General features: G+C 47.1%; 8 protein-coding genes across 8 annotated transcripts, besides 4 other annotated features; 3 read left to right on the top strand and 5 right to left on the bottom strand.

The window, feature by feature from the left end:
• The first annotated feature begins 1,085 nt into the window (after positions 1 to 1,085).
• Positions 1,086 to 1,862: a mobile genetic element.
• Positions 1,599 to 3,029, top strand: TSTA_115330 (uncharacterized protein; the record flags this gene model as incomplete). Its single annotated transcript, XM_002481681.1, has 2 exons — positions 1,599 to 1,718; positions 1,848 to 3,029. The coding sequence occupies 2 exons, from the start codon at positions 1,599 to 1,601 to the stop codon at positions 3,027 to 3,029; spliced, it is 1,302 nt and encodes a 433-aa protein (XP_002481726.1).
• A 1,173-nt stretch (positions 3,030 to 4,202) lies between these two features.
• Positions 4,203 to 5,825, bottom strand: TSTA_115320 (uncharacterized protein; the record flags this gene model as incomplete). Its single annotated transcript, XM_002481680.1, has 2 exons — positions 4,203 to 5,315; positions 5,457 to 5,825. The coding sequence occupies 2 exons, from the start codon at positions 5,823 to 5,825 to the stop codon at positions 4,203 to 4,205; spliced, it is 1,482 nt and encodes a 493-aa protein (XP_002481725.1).
• Positions 5,826 to 8,738: 2,913 nt separating this feature from the next.
• Positions 8,739 to 10,794, bottom strand: TSTA_115310 (lysophospholipase, putative; the record flags this gene model as incomplete). Its single annotated transcript, XM_002481679.1, has 4 exons — positions 10,202 to 10,794; positions 9,571 to 10,141; positions 9,160 to 9,524; positions 8,739 to 9,104 (listed from the first exon to the last, which is right to left on the bottom strand). Exons 1-4 carry the CDS (start codon positions 10,601 to 10,603, stop codon positions 8,739 to 8,741), a joined length of 1,704 nt encoding a protein of 567 aa, XP_002481724.1. The 5' UTR covers positions 10,604 to 10,794.
• A 186-nt stretch (positions 10,795 to 10,980) lies between these two features.
• On the top strand, positions 10,981 to 12,611 carry TSTA_115300 (NAP family protein). The gene is made up of 3 exons (XM_002481678.1): positions 10,981 to 11,313; positions 11,382 to 12,251; positions 12,300 to 12,611. The coding sequence occupies exons 1-3, from the start codon at positions 11,193 to 11,195 to the stop codon at positions 12,410 to 12,412; spliced, it is 1,104 nt and encodes a 367-aa protein (XP_002481723.1). The 5' UTR covers positions 10,981 to 11,192; the 3' UTR covers positions 12,413 to 12,611.
• Positions 11,056 to 11,119: a sequence feature (GA-rich).
• Positions 11,072 to 11,147: a sequence feature (A-rich).
• Positions 12,104 to 12,159: a microsatellite.
• On the bottom strand, positions 12,483 to 13,381 carry TSTA_115290 (SNARE domain protein; the record flags this gene model as incomplete). The annotated part of the gene is made up of 3 exons (XM_002481677.1): positions 12,483 to 12,559; positions 12,639 to 13,294; positions 13,350 to 13,381. 3 exons carry the CDS (start codon positions 13,379 to 13,381, stop codon positions 12,483 to 12,485), a joined length of 765 nt encoding a protein of 254 aa, XP_002481722.1.
• Positions 13,382 to 13,799: 418 nt separating this feature from the next.
• Positions 13,800 to 15,006, bottom strand: TSTA_115280 (uncharacterized protein; the record flags this gene model as incomplete). The annotated part of the gene is made up of 2 exons (XM_002481676.1): positions 13,800 to 14,911; positions 14,955 to 15,006. The coding sequence occupies 2 exons, from the start codon at positions 15,004 to 15,006 to the stop codon at positions 13,800 to 13,802; spliced, it is 1,164 nt and encodes a 387-aa protein (XP_002481721.1).
• Positions 15,007 to 16,078: 1,072 nt separating this feature from the next.
• Positions 16,079 to 17,558, bottom strand: TSTA_115270 (monocarboxylate transporter, putative; the record flags this gene model as incomplete). The annotated part of the gene is made up of 2 exons (XM_002481675.1): positions 16,079 to 17,459; positions 17,521 to 17,558. 2 exons carry the CDS (start codon positions 17,556 to 17,558, stop codon positions 16,079 to 16,081), a joined length of 1,419 nt encoding a protein of 472 aa, XP_002481720.1.
• A 208-nt stretch (positions 17,559 to 17,766) lies between these two features.
• On the top strand, positions 17,767 to 20,015 carry TSTA_115260 (uncharacterized protein; the record flags this gene model as incomplete). Its single annotated transcript, XM_002481674.1, has 2 exons — positions 17,767 to 18,165; positions 18,198 to 20,015. The coding sequence occupies 2 exons, from the start codon at positions 17,767 to 17,769 to the stop codon at positions 20,013 to 20,015; spliced, it is 2,217 nt and encodes a 738-aa protein (XP_002481719.1).
• Positions 20,016 to 20,215: the final 200 nt, after the last annotated feature.

The raw sequence follows: 20,215 nt of genomic DNA, 5'->3' as shown, positions 1-20,215 counted from the left end.
TTACTATGACAGGTTATATTACTATCCCAGATAAAACTGTTCTCGGCTCAATAACGAGCCGAAGAACTGAGGCGGAGACGCGGTCTCCGGCCAGTATGGAATGTATCGGAGCTGTATTGATACTAATACACTAATCTGGTTACAAACCATATACACAAGGCATAAATTACCAATGATGAGAAATCTATTACCTTTGCTTTTTCTCACTTTACGTATGTGCGCCGAGTCGCTGACGAGTAAATATCCCGAGGATTGATTGATTGTGACTGTATGGGAATGTACGGTCCATCTGGGGCCCCCGTACACCCACAGTTCTCCAGTCCTTGGGTCTTTATGTGGACATCCAATCTCCAGGGTCGAGTACATGTGAGATGCAATTCATCCATGCTAGCCTCGGTGAGATGCTTTGTATACGTTTTCTGTGAATTCTAAATCCAAGCCAAATTAATATTATATAGCTTGAGTCTTGCTCGGGTATCTCCAGGTCTCTCTAGGGGCTGGTGAGGCGGAGGTCCAATAATCTTAGGGTGGTGATCTAGCGACACCCCCCTAGTTCCAGCGACACCAGGGTGTCGTTCTAGCGACACCCCCACGTGACTCAGTTATACGGATTGGATAATTTTCACGTGTCATGTGATCAGAAAATCAAATTTCCTTCCAAACATTGCCATATTTGGCAATGGAATCTAGGGTTAGGGCTAGATTAAAGCGGCGCTCAATGGTCTTAAGGCACTCAGGCATGCAGTCTTATTGTTACACAAGATGCAGGTCGTCAAACATTTGCATCCTTTATCTTATGGCATAGCGACTCGATGGCCTTAAATCAGTTATTAGCGTCCCTCCTCCAGGGCTATGAAAGCTCTGGAGATGATGCAGAATCTTAAAATGATCTTCACAATCGAATTCCACTTCCCCCTTGTCTAGAAGAAGAAGTATTTGACTCACCTGATACTATTATTGAATTCATCAACAACTTTGCCCAGAACCACAGCTATGCGGTTTCCAAACGGCGCTCAAAGAGAGCTAAAAATGGCTATATCAAGACTGTGTTTATGAAGTGCTCTCTAGGAGGGGAGTACTATGATTGTGTGGTTAAGTGTATGCGACAAGGGAGCACAATACTTACTGACTGTCCCTTCTTCATCGTCCTGCGACTTCAGCAAGATGACACTTGGCTTGTTGATATCAAAGAAAAACGCCATAATCACGATCCGTCGCTAATATCCACTCATTCAGTCCATCGTCATTGTTAAATACTTGAACATGCTACCCAAATCAAAGCCCAACTAGAGAATGGAATTGACACACGCCATATCATTGCTTCACTTAGGAAGAAGCGTGGAGATAATGTTGGGATAAAGGACCGAGATATATATAATTTCAGACGCAACATGCGAAAGCGCTTCTTAAATGGTTGAGAGCTAATTCACGTCCTTCTCAGCTCATTCCCGGAGACTGGAGACTGGGTTGTCAATTACCAAACCCATGATGATATTGTCACAGCTGTGTTCTTAACCCATAAGAGCTATTTGGATTTACTACGGCTTTACAATACTGTGCTCTTTTTAGATTCCACTTACAAGACCAATAAATATCGAATGCCCCTTCTTGATATTGTTGGCTGCACGGGAACTAATAAGACATTCTGGGTCGGATTTGGCTTCATGAAAAATGAAAAGGAGGAGTCTTATTTATTTATTCTTAAAAGCCTTGAGCAGGTAATCTTCCGTATGGGGCTAGGGCATCCAAAAACAATCATTACCGACAAAGATCAGGCCCTAATGGGTGCTATTGAAGCTATATTTCCATATACACGAAATATCTTATGCATTTGGCACATCTAAAAGAATCTGATGGTTAAGTGTCGGCCAGCTCTACGCCAGGAAGTCATTCGAATCGATTATGAGGGCAAGGGTATGAAGAGCACCCTAGTTGATGAATTTAAAGAGAAGGTTGAAGCTCATTGGGTCGCTTTTTGGCAGGACTTTATGAAACTCGTCAATGCATATACTGAGGAAGAGAAAGATGCTGAGTGGAATAATTTCAGGGCTAAATACAGCCATAATGTGTGGGACACGGTCTTTGAATATATCAAGAAAGAATGGCTTCAGGAAGATACGGCAAAACACTTTTTAAAATGCTATACCAATGAGTATCTGCATCTCAACAAGCAAGCAAGCTCACAGGTTGAAGGTGCCCATTGGATTATCAAACGTGACCTTGGAACTTCCACAATGGACCTACTTGGAGCCACACTATCAATTGAAATGACAATTGAAAAACAACACCAAAAAATATGGCAGGAAATTGAGGATGAGCGCGTCCGAATAAAGATAGATTTCAAGAACCTGCGGCTTTTTAAGCATGTTTTGAAGAAGGTCTCAAGTCATGCACTGAAAATAATCCATAGTATCTTTGAAAGATACCTCCCGGAGAGCGCCCCTGATAAAAAGCCAATTAAGCCCTGCACGGGTGTGACTCGACGGACTCTAGGGATTCCTTGCATCCACAAAATCAAGGAATACTATGAGGCTGACACATCGATTGAGCTTTTTGAATTCTGTCCACATTGGCGGCTGCATACCGACGAAGACCTTCCTCCTGTGGATCCACGAGAATTAGTCCTGGAGCCAGAAGTAATCAGACCGCGTGGCCGTCCTCCTGGTGCAATTAACTGGCCAACTACAAGCGAGCAGAGCCAGTCAGCTGAAGATAGATCTACTAGAAGAGATCCCTCTGCATTTGAACATCTATTGACTCAAGAATCAAGCCGAGGACGAGGAAGTGGCCACGTACGTGGTAGCCGTGGAGGAGGACAGGCGGGTCGTGGGCGTGGAGGAAGACAGCAGGGTGGCGAATGTGGTAGCGGCTCTGCAGGCACCAGTGAAGTTAGCACTCAAAGTCACGAGAATGATGATAATGAAATTAGTGAGAACAGGGATGATAAGACCAACGAGAATCAGATCAGAAGAAGCAAGCGACGTGGCCGTGGCCAGCCAGCGCCATGGCTAGGCGATGAGAATGAGTAACAGGCAAGGAAGGTGCAATTTCTTTTCTGAGACAAGAATCTTACTTTGCTGAAATACTGTATGATTAGACTAGCAGGAAAAATGACAATTGATAGTGATGTGATAGACTTAGCCCTAACCCTAGATTCCATTGCCAAATATGGCAATGTTTGGAAGGAAATTTGATTTTCTGATCACATGACACGTGAAAATTATCCAATCCGTATAACTGAGTCACGTGGGGGTGTCGCTAGAACGACACCCTGGTGTCGCTGGAACTAGGGGGGTGTCGCTAGATCACCACCCTAATCTTATCGAAGGGCAGATCAAGCCCTTGCATTTGTCGAAGACAGAGCCCAGCAGTCAGATCCTTTTTTCCGATTTCCAACCGTAACTGTTGTCGAGCTGAAAGGGATTATATCTTTATGGACATTCTTTGCATGCAGCTCGAAAAAGATTAGTGAATCAGATGTTCTTATTGCAAGTTGGTGTGCAGGATCCGGCGTGATTTTTGCAATCAAGATTCCCATTTCCGTATTAGAAAAAGAATCGACAGTACTTGCTTGTCCGCGACCGATCATCGCCCAGTCTGGAAGCTTGCGCCAAGGGAACAACCGTGAAGACGAGGCACTGATTCCGAGTTTGGTCTTGATCAAGCGCTCATCGACGGCTTTCCAAGGACGTTTGTAAGTTCGTGTTGGTGGTGGATGGCTGCTGCTTCACTTCCTTCGCCAGTCATGCAAGAGGATCCTCAGATTCGGACTCAACGCCAGACGAGGTCGATCGAAGGAAGTCCATGGTGGGTGAGAGGTAGAAGACTGATAAAAAGTGTGAGAGATTTGGTTACCAGTTAATTAAAGTCTACTACATCAGGCACCAGTTCCTGACGGCTGAGCGGCTACAGTCTATGACGAAGGGAAGGTCGCCTCATATTTCCACTGATCTCAGCTTGGATTACTTTGACATGAGACTGAAGAGCATCCTATTTACGAAAATCAAATAGATAAGTATTTTGAAGGTTCCCTTCACCCCTAAATCGAACCCACTTCTGGAATATTGACTTAAACCCTGAGAAACCTTCTGTCTGTAGGTTTCCTATATTACCCCTATCGACTGCTTCACTTTGAAGCTAAGAAGAACACAATATTGACCCCATTTCTAATATTTTCAAATTTGACTTCTATTAAGAATTAACTAATGGTGGCTGTGATGGCCATGATGATTGTGGTGGACTTGGGATGGTATAGGAGCCTCGCAAGCACTGGCCGTAGATGCCTGCACTTTTCCTGGCATGGCTGACGAGTTCTGCGCTGATTTGGACACTGCCCTTGAACTGGATGGGATAGCACTCGAGGATCTGGCACGCGAGACAGAAGACGAACTGGAGATAGCGGTCGAGCTCGGTGTTGCTATATTGATCTTCGATGGACTGGCGATGTTGGATGATCCACCTGCAACGGTACCCTCGGACTTCACAGTGATGACACCGTATGCTGGGACAGACACGGACACTATACCATTCGATACATTCATGTCGAGAGGAGCCATTTGGGAACTCTGATCCGTGACAACGGCAAACACATTATCTGAGCTGGCTCCTGGAAGGTCGAGTTCAACGTTTTGTGCAATGCCACCGCTGTTGGTGAGCACAGTTACCAGACTAGAATCAGTATTGACAAATGCTCCAATAATAGTGTTTGGAACAGTTCCTGTGGTAGCAACGCGGTGTGCGCCAGGCCTGATATACCGGGACCAATGAGCCATTGCCCACAGGCGACCCGATGGGTATACATCTGTCCCGTCACTCAGGACAAGATATGAAGCTGCTTGCTGCTGACTGACTTCCACACCTTCCCAATACAGGTACGCAGATAGGCCAGCGTTGACGATTCCTTCTGCTAGTTTGACAGCCCAGGTAAAACCTTCACATAAGCTTCCGGTGCTGTACCAGGTTGTGCACCAAGGGTTGGTTAGATCAGCCGCTTCGGTGATCCATGTCGTCAGGTTGGTATCCATGGGAGTTGTTGCGTCGCTCGAGTACATGTGCGATGTAATCACGGACAGATATTCATCCATGCCGGCCTTGGTGAGATTCTTTGTGTAGGCTTTCTGTGAGTTCCAGCCAATATTGTCACAGCATGTCATCTTGACATGACCAAAACCCTCAATTTCCAGGGTGCTATGTAGGATTGGAATCATTGAAGCCGCTTGCGCGGCGTCAGAAAGCATAAAGTCAGACCCATCCGGTTCGTTGAGAAACCCAACGTGCGTGATTGGGATTCCTGTCTGGTTGTAATAGTGCAGATACTGTACAATCAGGTTGGCATAGTGTTGTTTCCAGTCGCCAGATGAGCAAGTAGCGCCAGGGGTGCCGCACAGGCGACCGTAATCGGTTTCGGTTCTCATATAGACCGGTGCAGATCAGGAATTGGCATATATGGTACGGACACCGTAACCCATCGCCTCTTGACTGAACCATACCTGACCTTCATCGTCTCCATCCCAGATATAGGTAGGCTTCGCATTCGGACTTCCAGGACTATTGGGTTCGATAGAGTCTGCCGAGTTGCTTCCGGAGCCGATACGATTGCGAATGATGGAGAGACCTGCCCCGGTGGTGGTGTTGAATAGGTAATCTAGACCTTTCTGTTGGGGTCCTTGGGCGAGAGCTTTGAATTGAGAGGCCCGGCCGAAGGCCTGAGAGATGCCAAAGCCATCGATAACTTGTAGCTGTGACTTTGGATCGATGGTCACGGTGGAGGCAGAGCAGATTCCATGGTAAATAGAAAGTGTCCCAAGACACTTGATAAGTTGCATTGGAAAGATGATCTGGTCGGCCAGTCAGTAGGAAGAATTGGAGTGTTGAGAGTGGGATAAAGATATGATGAAATTCAGTCTAGGCCCTGAGTCAACACGATAATCTAAAACCCCAAACTAGAGCTATAGTTATACTATTACTGATCCTCAGAATCCCTACATTCTATACCCCTATTCCATCGTGATATCAGGACACTAGACAGATAGTTCATGAACACAAACAAACTTTTGAAAGATATCAGTCCTTAAAATCAACCCTAAAAAGATTATGTTTCGAATTAGAAGGGTTTCGACCACTCTCTTGACAGCAACTCCACACGAGACTGCTCTTCAGAGCAAATGTGCACGTTGATCTACCTAGGTAATTGACGAACGATATCAATTAAAATTAAGAGTCCCATCTTTCGTTATTAATCCCAAACCAATCCCGAATTCCACGAATAAAAGGACGCAGACGAGTCAGCGGGTATGCCGTATAAAATGGTTGTGAACCTGGCCCATGATCTATCTGATACTCTAGCATCTACGGACTTCTATTGTGGATCATAATCCCATCTGATAAAGAGTTGAAACGAAACATAATCAATCATATTTATCCGAGAAACTATCCGAAGCATGCTCCACCAAGGATAGTTTCACGTTTGCTTTCTCACTACTCAGTCTCCTACTACGTAGTTAAGGCACATACCTCTTGTGCCAGAGAGATTGCTTAAGGGTAGCATGGTCGGGTTTGAGGAGCTGAGGCAATATTGTATATTATCCGGGCCGGACCTTGAGAAGCCCGTTTGGTGAAATCACAGCTGCTTAGAGACTGTCATCGTCCTTCCGTGCCAGTGGAAAGCCTTTCCGATGCAAAGTCCAATCTTCCATCTGAGATTCAGACAACCCCCAGACAGATTTTACCATCTCTTGCAGTTCCTTAGGCAACAGTCCACCCATACAGGAAACAGAAACTCTGTATCTGCTGCTTTGAGTATATAAGATTCCAGATTTCAGTGGCAAGAGTCTCGTCCATGGCTGCGGTGAACAAAGCCTCCTCGAGAATTATATGTCGTATAATATGACTATGGGCTTTTCTTATCATCTCAGGAATTACGTCTTCTGGTCGAGGCTTGTAGTGAAGATCAAGGGTGAGATTACGAAGACTAGGGAATGTCCCGAGAGATTCATAAAACAGCCGCTCATCGCAATTCCCCTTGAACCGCTCAACGGTCACTCGAAGGTTTGTTATGTGAGGAGCCCCTTTTACAAGGTTCAGGATATCGTCATACATAAGTGATGGGTATGAGTGGTATTCACGATACTCGATATGTTCCTCGCTCCGCTCTGGCTCCAGTACTCGAGAATAAGCGTCGATGAGCTGATTTATCGCGTAACCCTCGAACGCGGAAATATTTCAAAGGATTCAGCGAACTGAAAATAGTCTTGAAATCTTCCTCTTGTAGAGGCGGCATTGGCGCATATGGTCGTGGTCCAAGAATATGTTGTAGTGGACTGTCAAGATTGATGAATAGACGTCTGTTCCAGCTTTCGCAGACGGGGCAAAAGGCTTGCTAATTCTAAGACATCTGCAATACGGATAATATCCAATGCCTGGATACTAGAAAAATCGAAGTGCTGACCCCATTCAGATATGATTTGTAAATCGTTCACTAAGTAGATACCCCGAGAGTCTTACCACAAGAGAACGAAGTAAGGAGTTATCGTCGCACTGTCGATATGTACCGGTGCCACTTGCAGATGCCTTAGATTTGTAGCCATAGTAAAGAGGGGTATGATGGCCTGCTGCCTAACTATGCCATGTCCATCACTCCCACGACCGAAAAATAGTTTAATTGCATGTAGACATGGAGGGGTAAACAAGCCAATTTCGAAATCATCCAATAAATCAGGAACATAGAAGAGCGCGCTTCCAGGGCCGGGCAGAAGGAAACAAATTTTCTGTTTACTCCAAATATTGAGTTTGGCATGCTGGATGATACTGATGAAGAGCCTGTAGCAGACAACCAGGGAAGTTGTTTGCCGCGGCATAGTTCAGAATCTCAAGTCTGTTGAGCATACCAAGCAGCTGTACCAGTGGTTACCAATTTCTCTCTTCGTAAAATGAAGGTGCCGGCTCTTGATAGTCCAATGAAGAAGCGCGCCGTCGGGACATGACTTTTTTTTTGCCGGATTTGAGTCTATGGCGTCTGAAATAAACTCACTCATATCAATGACATCCTTCAATTGCGGTTTGCGTGAAGCTCCAATGCCCTCGGGCCTATCAAGGGCAAGCTGACCCCCATGATCTGGGAAGAGTCAGAACGTCCAACCGTCTCAAGCACGCTTGGTAAAGCGTCCAACGGGGTTTCGCGGTAATCTCGTTTACGTCATTTTCAAGCGAGGTATAGTCATAGGATTTGATCGCTGTGGATTCATAAATACAAGGCAAAGATGCCTGATAGAGGTATGGTTGACAAGGACGAAACTCCGAAGGCTTGCATCACAGACATCTCCCGTCTGTGATATAATGTCAGTAAAATGGCTGCAAGAAATGATGAGCTGTGCCATACGCATTCGCAGATTAGTTGTAGGTCTAAGGGTAAAGAATCCATGGTGGCCAAGGTTAGCTTAGAGCTAAGATGCTCTGCGCTGAGAGAATCCTAATTTTGTTTGACCAAAGTGGAAGAAGAGAAAAATAACAGATCAAGAGAATGCCCACATTATCGACTCAACAAAAGCCAGGAAGTTGCTGCCTGGTGGGTTTTAGTTGCTCAGGTGAATCGAAACACTAAGACAATTAGACAAAGCCATGTACTCCAGGGCACTGCGCTGCAAACGTCAACAATGAAGTAATCGACTTTCTGTATTTACAGATTTTGAACCATGAATAATTAATTTCAATATATACATACCTAGGTATTCTAAAATCTATCAAGCCGGCGCCGAACCCGCCATGGCCTGCACATTCCTATTCCACCCAGCGTTACTACTAGAATGCTCATTATCTTCCAGACTCTCACGACTGTCAAGTTCATCTCGTTCCTTCATAGTCCTCGCACCAACTCCAGCCAAAGCCCATATACCCGGTCGTCGGCGCGCCTGCATCTCTGCTACCGCTCTCTCATCCGCATGCAGATGAGCACCGGATTTGCGAAGGAGCACAACATGGTCTGTTAGACTTGCACTGGCTGCTAGGAACAGCGGTGTTCGTCCTGCGCTGTTGCGGAGATGCACCGATGCGCCTTGCAAGAGGAAGTAGCGAAGAATTTCGAGGGATGGTGATTGCGCCGCGATGTGCTAGGTCATCATTAGTATGCGGTCTTATTTGAGTATGGAAGGATAGGAAACGTACCACTGGGGTGTTTCCTGAATAATCACTGTCGTTGACTACCCAATTGTTGGCACCTCTCAATAAGTCTTTGACCTTTTCAAGATCGCCTTTGGCAATCGCATATCCCAATGCAGTAAGTGTCGTGGTTCGCTCCGACAGGCCTCCCTCGGGATGGCGGAATACAGTCTGGGAGTGAGAGGTGAGTTCTCCACGTAACGGAATGGCCATGTCTCGCGCAATTGATTCCGGAGTTGAGTCTGGTAGTGCTAAGAGGTACGCGAGTTTCGTCAATGCTGCTTCTGTCGTCATGTCCTGTCCGGCTACGACACCAGCCCTAAAAAGGGTCATTCCGGGCGCATATACGGGACTCACGTGGCCAGTGAGACCTGTCAAGTTAGTATGTTAACAATAAAAGTGCATTGAAAGGCATACATTGAGTGATATTGATAATGACAATCCCCCGCTGAATAGCACTCGCCAACACGTTGGTCATAGCGTTATCCCTTCCGCCAGGCGCATTGCCTGCACCAAACGTCTCCAAAATAAGACCACGTAGTCCCTTTAACTGCAAAACCGCATCCACCATTTCTGGTTTGATACCAGGGAATATCCTCAAACATGCAACATTAGTCGTATCCAGATTCGTCCGAATACTGAAATTCTCAATACTCGTCGGGCGATGCACAAGGTCCCAATTAACCTGTGTTCTCATCGAGGTCGTGACAGCCAGCGGCGGCGCATTGGGGGAATCAAATGCTGCAAAATCGCTCGCGGCGACTTTGGTGGTTCGATTACCTCGGAAGAGTTTGTAGTTGAAATATAGACATACTTCAGGAATCATAAAGTGGCCTGCAACAACCAGACTTCCCAGAAGATTGTCCGAGGCGTCGTTTTGTAATTCCAGCATGGGTGCTTGGGAACCTGTTAGAATGACTGGCTTGCCGAGATTTTGGAGCATGAAGCTGAGCGCTGAGCATGTATAAGCCAGGGAATCCGTTCCATGCTAGACAAGTCAATCAGCACGTAGTCAAATGGCATACTAAAGACGTGGTAGAGAACGTACCAAAACAACAAAAGCATCAAACAGAGTATAATTATTATAAATCGTCTGCGCAATCTCCGCCCACCCCTTGGAGTCAATCGAACTACTATCTAGTAACTCCTCAAACTCAAAGACCGTATACCGCACTTGACGGTCATACAAGCTAGGCGGTGTCCGCAAACTCGCATATTTCCTTTTCTCGCCAGCGGCATTCACAACGACGTCCATACTGACTGATGGCCGTGAGCCGTCGTTGAAGATGGGCATTTTGGCCAGACAGGTCTGTTGAAAGTCGCGCGCTGGTATGAAGCCGGAGGGGGAGCGTTGCATGCAAATTGTGCCCCCGGTCATAATGATGAGGACCTGGGATTCGGGGATGGAGCTAGAGATATGATGGGTGTCCATTTTGGCCGTTTGCGACATCTGGATGTCTTGATATGTTCAGTAGTCGGTCGTATATAGGCAATATGGCACTTCTTCCGGGATTGGTTATCGCTAAATCGGTGTCTGCTCAATCGCCATTCGGTATAAGTTCAAGTATGTATATAGCGTCCTGAAGTTCCATCAATATATTCGATTCAAGAAGAGTTGTTCTGTATAAAAAAATGTTGTCTGGAGAATTTCAGCGGAGTCAATCAATGCATGTGATTGGTGCACCCGGAGCACCAATGGGCTTGTCTTTTCGCATTCCTGTTACAAATCAGTTGAGCAGCTCATCGAATGAATATAGAGGAGCATCTTATGAGTTCAACTCAGTCTGAGCACAGAATAATTGAACCTGCATACAGAGATTCTCGTAGAATACATAGGGTAAAGAGAGTAAACACTGAAGAAGGAGTGGGGCATGCCGTCATTGAATCAATCAGAATCGGCGACTTCCTTCCTTAGCTTTTTTTATTTTGATCTCTGACTTTTTTTTTTTTTTTCCCTTTCTTTCTTCTCTCACTTCATTATTATTATCATTTCTTGACGCCTTTATTTTGACCATATCAATTACATCAAACAGATAGAAATGTCTGGAGACGAAGCACCTTCGCTCTGGGAGCGCATCTCTCTCCCTTCCATTCCCAAGGAAGTTGGTCGCAAGATTTCCCAGCTCGAGCAGGAATTTGTGCGTGCTGAGCTTGAGCAGTGTGCGTTTACATTCTTCTCGTCTATTTTTGCTATCCTACACTGAACTAACATCTATGTCCGAAAACAGTGCGTAAACAAATCCCAGTTCTGCGCCCTCTCTACGCTAGACGAAATGCTTTGGTAGCTTCCAAGGAGCTGCAGGATGCCGATTTCTGGCCCCGCGTCTTCGCCAACGCACCACAGGAAATTGATGAATATATCCTCGCATCTGACGCGGCTGTCATCAGTCAATGTCTCAAAAACTTGACCATCGAGCGCTGCGATGTCGACGAGAACGGCAGCGGCGGTGATCCCCGCAGTGTGCGTTTCACATTTGAATTTGCCACGGGTGAGGAGGAAAACCCTTATTTCACCAATGCGCAGCTCGTCAAGGAGTTCCACTATCGTACCAAAATCTCCAAAACACCCAAGGGCAAGCGCCATGTCTGGGAGGGATACGTTTCGACTCCAGTGCGTATCAACTGGAAGAAAGACCAGGATTTGACCAAGGGATTGCTCGATGCTGCGTGTGACTTGTACGAGGCCGAGCAGAAGAAGGGTGCAGGTGTTGACCGCACTACTTTGCCCGAGTACGAAAAGCTCATCACTAAGCTTGAAGAGGCCTCTGCTGAGGCTGATGCTCTTGTCGGTGACGAGGAAGAAGAAGCTGACGAGGAGTACCTTCCCGGTGGCGTTAGCTTCTTCAATTTCTTTGGATACCGCGGCAACACCGTCACCGCGGAGGAATCTGCCGCTGCTGAAAAGGAGGAGGCTGAGCGCTGGCAGAAGATTGAGAATGGCGAGAAGGTCGATGATGAGGATGACGAGGATGACGACGAGGATGATGACATTGACGAAGAAGAGGAGAGCATTGCGACTATTGAGATCTTCCCTGCTGCTGATGATATTGCTGTCGCTTTGGCAGATGACGTTTGGCCCAATGCTCTCAAGTACTATGGTAAGTCCTCCTCTGGTTATCAATTGAGCCGTACTAATAGACTACCAGTCCAATCGTACGAAGTTGCCAATGACTTTGATGACGAGATGGACATTGAGGAACTTGACGACGACGAAGGCGAGGACGATGAAGACCGTCCCGCTAAGAAGGTCAAGACCTAGATGCTCGGATAACCCAGTTTGACTTTGAAAAGTTTTGCCATAATTTTTGCCAGATTTGTTTTAGAATTTTTCACAGCACGAGCAATAGGATAAACAGGAGGACGAGAATGACGAGTAGTATTCCAATACAACAAGTGGAATACGTATCTATTATACCATTTGATTAGTTTTCTTTCAATTTCAATCGATTTCACACTTTGTCTCTGAGCCAGAAAGTAATACTCACCCTCATTCTTCCTCACAATAGTCCTAATCCTCTTCATCCCACTCGCCAACTTCCCTCCAACACTATCCGCCAACCCTTCCACATCATCCAACAAGACAGCCTGATCCTCAAGCTCTCGTCCCATCGTATCCGCCTGCTGTCGCAGGTTACCCACGGTGCGAAACACGCCGTCCAACTGTTGGTCCTGGGCAGCCATTAAATCGACTTGTCGTTGTTGCTCAAAGTTGGCGTAGTAATCATCATCCTCGCCTTCTTCTCTGTGATGATCGAATTTATCGTGTATATCTGGTGATAAGGTGTCGAATTCGGACGGGTTCGGGAGCGAAATATTATTCTTCCCTTTTGCTGCAGTTGTAGGCGCGGGTTGTTTGCCAATCTCAGAAACCATATCATCAACCTCCCTCCCCAGATCCTGCACAAAGCCTCTTCGGCGCTCTACTTCGTCAAGTTCGAGTCCATACCGGTACGGATCACGTTCTACTGCGCGTACGGACTGGCGCAAGTCGGCTAGATCAGCCTGCAGGTCTTCAAGCGTTGATTCGAGTTCTGTGCGAGATTGGACGAGTTCGGGGTTTGAGGGGGAGGTTGTCAAAGAGCGGATGCGGAGGAAGGAGGAGTAGAGAGGTCGGATTGTTTGGAGGGTGTTGAGGACTTCGCTGTATGTATGGATTAGTATCTGAGGTTGTTCGGAGGGAGCTTGGGATAGCTTACGATTGGACTTGGAGGAAAGGATCTTCCGACATGGTGTGTATAAAAGGTATGATGAATTATTAAAGAAGTTTTTAGTGCGATATTCGTTCAAAAGGAAGCAGTAACTGTAGTATGGTGGTGATTGTGAACGTGTTGATTGAGAGATGTTGATGTTTGTGAGGTTTCTCAGAGGTACGGACCGCTAAGGCCACTCACTATCTATGTAACTAAGGCACCAAGCTCCACCAAGCTATAACTACATAGATATTTCAAACATCGCTGTCATTGCTACCAAACTACCTGTCTATAATGCTAAATCTATGCTCAATAACCATCATATATACAGACGCCAATTCCATGCTTCGTAGCAATCAGTCAATCATCGCAGAAAGTGGTATCATCCGCAGGGTAAATTCAAAGCAAGACCAAAAAAAAATCATCACAAATGAGACTTAAAACCGAAAGTGCAGGTTATGCATCAAATAGTTCGCCTTCTCCGCGCATTTGGCGAACCCATTCCTTGCCAAGGTCAAGTGCATGGAGTCCAAAAAAGTCGTTGAGGATACTTTGCGTACTTGAACTTCGCAACCATGCCTCGCACTTTTTACAGTCAACCGTTGAGTCACCGTTGCGCGCATCCCAGTATTCTTTCAAGGCTTCCGAATAGTCGCATACTGGTAGCACGCCGTCCTTCTGTTTCCGGGCCCGATCTTCTATACTACAACAGTCTCGATCGGGAAGCTCAAGGAATATCCGGGCAAGTGAATGCGCGCCTTGTCGGAGGAGAAACCAGTTCGTGACGTCGACGTCCTCGCCGCTCAGACTACTGATACTCGCGTCATCGTCCGGACAGTGCGCGAAGATGATAGTTTCCAGAAACTGCCGCAGCATTTGTAGAGCAATATGAAAATCGACCCGGCGTTCCAGATCAAGCATTTGCCGGAACCGCCATCTCAGTTTTCCGATCTCGCGTTGCTGCGATTTTCGAAGTAAGACCACGTAGATGTGAGAAATGTGTCGAGGGAACCACCAGTTACGGTTTATCCCGGACTTCTCGCAGCGCATACACGGCAGCCAACTCAACAACATAATCCGATAAGTGTTACCTGCAGCTCTATGTGGGCGCAGTTTAACCCGCTCGACGTCGCGAGCAATATCCGACATGTGAAACATGACGTACAGTCCCCTTTCGACACGTTGTCGAAACATTTCTGCCTCTGCATCCATTTCCCCAGCACCTTTAATCGCCCACCAAGCACCAAACCCCGAACGAGCAACCCGTGACGCCAACTTGAGGGCCGTCTGTCGCCGAAACACGAATTTCTGCAAGTTCACGAAATTGAGCGGGTTTCGTTGGCCCGTGATGGGATCCATCGTCAGGATTCTGTCTAGCGGTGGATTGAAATCGTGGAGTCGCAAGAACGAGGTGCAGAGGAACGTCTCGTGGGATTTGATGGTTTCGTAGGTAGCCTTGTTCAAGCGACATAGCGTGGGGATGGTTGAAGCATCGCCCATGCTCAAGATCAAGAACAGCACATCTGGCACGCCGCCGAAGATAACGGGTCTATCGATCGACATGATTGCTGGGTGATAGTCATGTCTTTCGGGATGCTGAAGTTGTCGGACTGGCGGTGATGGATTCATGTGATGAGTTGCCGGAGGAGGGTGCGGTCAACATCTTGTGGGCTTGTCCATCAGTGATCTTAACGAAGCATGAAATTGACAACTATTAAACAGAAATATCAAGTAAAATAAGAGACAGAACCAGAAGAGAAACAGAATAAATAGAGGATCAGATGGTGGGCCGTGCGGCATTCTAGAAAGATAATCAGTGAAACATGGATAAGCACCGCCAAGCCTCGCCAGTGCCTAACACTCCTTCACTTCACCACGACAGGATCATAAGGCACTGATTAGTACACTCCTGACTCTGTACAAGGAGTCAAGGACCCTGGAAAGCTCGGAAAAGTGGAGATGACACTGGAATTTGGGGCCAAAACTCGCCGCTTTCTTGATTTCGCCTACGCAGATGCCCATGACCAGTGATTACTCGATGCGCTAACTCGACTACGTTCTAGGTTACTAAATTAAACCCGATCGGAGAGAATTGATTGTACGATGTTCTATCAAGAGCGGAGAGTGTATGTCTCTTCCGTACGATCACATGTGAACTCCGCGTATTCGAACGTATATCGACGAGCTCGTCGATCATGACGATGATATTATCTTGTTGCTGCATCGAGAAATACAGATAAAGAGGCTGGCCTGCAGAAGATTTATCCACACCCTCGTCGATAGCACAGTCCCCTCGGACAATAGCCTGTCACTAGCCTAGGGGTATCGCTTCGCCGTCAGCAAGCCAATCATTAGTGCGGGACTACAGAGTACGTAGCACTCACTATATTGGACTGATCAGAAACTAGAAAACTGATGGTGGTAGCAAAACGGAGCGGTCCATCAGTTGACGGAGTCCAGGGTGCCAAGGCTATAGGGCTACAGCGAGCGAACCCTAACGTCATGTCCTAGATCTGCTGTCATCGTGGTCCCTCTACAAGTCTCCTAAGTATTTATCTTGTCGAATAAATCATTATCTGAGAATTATCTATAGTTTTAACAAGGCTGCGAGCATTGCCTGGCTTTCCAACAAGTGTTCCAAGGTCAACTGGTTGAAGGACGGGCCAGGATTAGGGTTATCAATATGAAACATCCCTTAAACATCAGACGACACGCGCTGTACACATTTTTCGTTGTCAGACCTTGATCATGGGCTTGGACCCTGCCTTCATGACTCGAACAACAGCGAGAACAAATCCAGCAACAGCAATTGTCACACCACCATACACCCAAAGACCCGTCCAGTTGAGGGACTCCTCGCTCGTCCCAAGAATGGCACCAGCAGTCGGCCCCCCAATCAGCAAACCCAAACCTCCAATCGCAAATCCCAGTCCCAGACGCGTACCGATCAGAGCCCGGTTCGGCGTGAGCCTGGTGAAGCATACGGGCGGCAAAGCTACGATGACACCGCTGAGAAACCCTGTGACGACTGCCTCGACAACCATTCCCGCCGTGTTGACTACAGCGAGCAGGCAGAAGACTGTAATACTGAGAACTAACGCCATTGGTATGAAGGTATTGAACACGCCAATACGGTCAGAGACCGCATTGGGTGCAATCCGGCCGAAGATCGAGGCAGCGTTAAAAATGGCGACTATATAAAACCCCAGTGAGCTGTCGGTAAACCCCTTATCTATCGGGTAATAAGAGATGTAGAAGATGAGCACCGAATTGCCAATAAACACAATCAGAATGGCCAATGCAAAGGTCATATAAGGTGCATCTCTAAATGCTGACCAGTCGATCACAGCACGAGGCTTAGGTGGTCTGAGACGCTGTTTCATCACAATGACAGGGATGAAAAATGTCCCCAAAGCAATAAAGGCCATGGTCCTTACAGCCCAAGGGAATCCAATCTGCCCGATGAGTCGATAGAGTACGATAGGGTATATGACACCGCCGAACGATCCACCGGAAGATGCTATACCAACTGCCAGGCCGATGTGCGAGCTGAACCACGTCGGAAGTAGCGAAACAGTAGGTGTGAAAAGTAATCCACTACCAATACCGACGCAAAAAGCCTGTGCCAGCATGGCCTGCCAGTATTCATGACATAGTGAAAGCATCATATAACCAAAAACGATCATGAAACTGCCAAAAAAGAGGAGTAGTCGGAGGTAACCACGGTCATAGATAGGTCCGGCAACGATACCAGTCAGTTGAAGGAGAAAGCACTGGATGGAACCAATCCAGGAGATGTTGGAGGAAGACTCGGTGAAAAGTGCCCCGGATTCGTAGTAGGTTTGGAAGACTCCGAATGTGTTGATCTGACCCCAGGTATTGAAGAAGATTACGAAAGCTCCGACGACCTGAAGCCATGCTGAAAGTCCGCCGTCAGGAGGAGGCGGAGGTGCTGGAGGCTTTGCGACTTCAGATTTGGGAGCATCAAAGGTGTTGTTAGTCTCGCTTTCCTTGTTGGCGCTGGGCGATTCCGTTTCTCTGTTCTCGTTTGCTTCGTTGACTGTGTCAGGAGCCATTTTGTTCACAATTTCAGTACTCAAGTGAGTAAGTAGTGAGCTAGATTAGTTGCTATAACTGATATATAGACATACATAAGAAGAAATTTGCTTATTTATACAGGGAGGGGACAACCCTAAAGTCCGCCGCATCGGCCATGATTTGTATGTATGCAGCTGATTAATCAGGGCTATCCTTTGCCCGTCACGGCGGAACAAGCCGTCCTTCAAACCTCAAATCACTTCACGACCTTGAAACTTACCATATTTTCTCCTCTGCGACGGAGAGCTAACAGAGTATACAGATACATAGAGTCATCCTTTAAATAAAAGCGATGGTGATTTCCGATTCAGGCGGAGAACCCACAATGGGAACGCCGAACCCTGATCCATCAGCTAGTCATAAAAAGGTTCGCAAGGGGACGCGGTCTTGCTGGGAATGCAAACGGCGGAAGATCAGATGCATCTTTGCATCTCTGGGAGATGCTGCATGTGTCTTTTGCCAGCGTCGAAGGGTACCCTGTATCGGCCAGGAGATACCAGAGTCTTTGGCCCTGACCAGAAAGGGTAATCGCGGTCTTAGTGATCGTATCGCAAAGATTGAAGATGTGTTGAAGGATTTAGTTGCTAGCAAAGATACTAGAGGCGCGAGCCGGATTGGTGAAGAGTCGCAGCAACAGTGTTCACAGTCTGATACCTCAGGCCTGAGGTCTTTGTTGGCTCGAGCTCCTTCGACGCCTGCAAAGGCAAGTGGACAGACCATAGCTGTGATATGAATCATTCTCTGACAATTATCTAGATACATAAAGAGCACTCTCTAATCCCCCCCATATCGCCAGCTGTGCCAAATCGAGCTGAGGCTGATACCACAGCCCACTCCTTATGGGCAGCCTTTCCATCCGACGACGACATCAGGATCTTGCTTCCAGAAAGCTTGAGAACATCACGTTACACCTTCTTGGTCAACATTCACCGGCATAGCAAATTGACACACGAGACGCTCGCAGCGCCGTACCCTTTACCGAAACGTCCTGATCCCAACACTCATCCCGTCATTCTCGCCAGGCATATGCTCATGTTTGCCATCACTCTTCAAGCCCCACGGGAAGGATTTCTGGATCTTTCGGAGTCACCAAGCGTACTCGGCTGCCGCTTAGTCACAGCTGCTGTGACATGGTTAATGGCACAGGAGGAGACACACAACTCCATCGACAGCCTGATTTGCATCATGCTCGAAGCCGTATTTGAAACGAACTGTGGCAATCTACGTAAGGCATGGGTTGTCTATCGCCGAGCAATGACGATTGCACAAACAATGGGTCTGCACCGCTCGCAGATACCTCCATTCAAACGTATTGACCCTACGTTCGATGCTGATCCAAAGTTTATGTGGTTCCGCATTGTCTATATGGACCGTTATCTCAGCTTACTCCTCGGCCTACCACAGGGAACGACTGATAGATGCATGGGAGACTTAGCTAATTTACAGCATGAGCCACCACTAGGTCAATTTGAGCGACAACTCACCGTCATAGCATCGTCCATACTAGAACGTAATGACCGATGCTTCACACCGAGCGAGGTCGTTACAACGCAGTCCATTGATGCCGAGCTATTGAGAGTTGCTACAAATATGCCCGCAAGCTTTTGGGGTCCAGCGAATTTCCAAAACGTGACGGTAGGATCTCCTGAAAACCTGTTGGAGACAGTACGGTTGTCAGCCCATGTCTACTACTACGGTCTCCTGATTCAGCTTCATCTACCGCACATGATGCACAGAATCAGTGATGATACCGGCCATGAATACTCCAAGATTGCATGTGTCAACGCGAGTCGCGAGATCTTAACACGCTTCATTGCGCATCGAAGCTTTCAGCCAAAGTCCTCCTGCTCACGACCAGTAGACTTTTTTGCCCTGCTAGCTGCAATGACACTTTCGCTTGCCCACCTCGATGCTCATAGTCATACGACTAACTTCCTGGCCCATCAGCGTCTTAGCGATCGTGCTATCCTGGATCAAGCCTTGGAGAGAATGGACATGATGAGAGACAATAACGGGGACGTCGTGATGGAAGACAGTGGAAAATTGGTTCGACAATTGCTCGAAATTGAGATGAATGCAGCCAATGGGAACTGTTACTCTGCTAGCAGTATCGAAGGAGAAGATGTTGCGCACGACTCTACAGTGAAGGTATATGGAGGGGAGCTGCGTCTACTGATCCCGTACCTCGGCACTATCAAAATCACTCGTCAGGGATCTATCTCTCGAGACCCTTTTGAAAGCAGTACTGCATCTTATCCGACCAGTTTCCCGTTTGAGTCAACAGGAACTACACTCAATGACACAACCGAGTCCGTACAACCTGCGGATGTCCAGCAACCACTGACCCATTCTCTTGGCTGGACTCAACCCTCGTCATGTCTGGGAGGATTCCTAGCACCATCAACCAGAGACGAACAACATCGCCAATTAGGTTTAGAGAAAGATGATATTAACCTGCAACCGCAAATGGACATTTCCGCCATCCCGGCCGGCGAGTATGATTGGGCTTTCCAGGGTGCCGATATGGCTTTTTTCGATACTCTGATGAGAGGCTATTCTAGTATTGACAATTGAACAAACACTAGGAGTATTTTATTAGAATTATATTTTCCATTAATATATTCTACATCAATGATTGAATAAGGAACTCTTACTATACAATTTACTGAACTAGGGCATAGGAGGCCGGGAAGGAGACGTACGGACGAGTTTCCCCCGGGTACATGCGCCCTATATCCATCCACGGATTCTTTACGTCAATATACTCTTAGATG

Source organism: Talaromyces stipitatus, genomic scaffold (genome assembly GCF_000003125.1).
Source record: "Talaromyces stipitatus ATCC 10500 scf_1105507295555 genomic scaffold, whole genome shotgun sequence".
Taxonomy (NCBI): domain Eukaryota; kingdom Fungi; phylum Ascomycota; class Eurotiomycetes; order Eurotiales; family Trichocomaceae; genus Talaromyces; species Talaromyces stipitatus.
The sequence above is the reverse complement of the archived record's forward strand: the minus strand, read 5'-3'. Positions and strand labels throughout refer to the sequence as shown.

What these genes read in the sequence shown, in the direction of transcription:
- TSTA_115300 (XM_002481678.1), top strand. Translation starts at nt 11,193, where the DNA reads ATGTCTGGAGACGAAGCACCTTCGCTCTGGGAGCGCATCTCTCTCCCT. An exon ending in GCGTGCTGAGCTTGAGCAGT is followed by an intron (nt 11,314 to 11,381) that starts GTGCGTTTACAT and finishes GTCCGAAAACAG; the next exon opens with TGCGTAAACAAATCCCAGTT. An exon ending in CAATGCTCTCAAGTACTATG is followed by an intron (nt 12,252 to 12,299) that starts GTAAGTCCTCCT and finishes ATAGACTACCAG; the next exon opens with TCCAATCGTACGAAGTTGCC.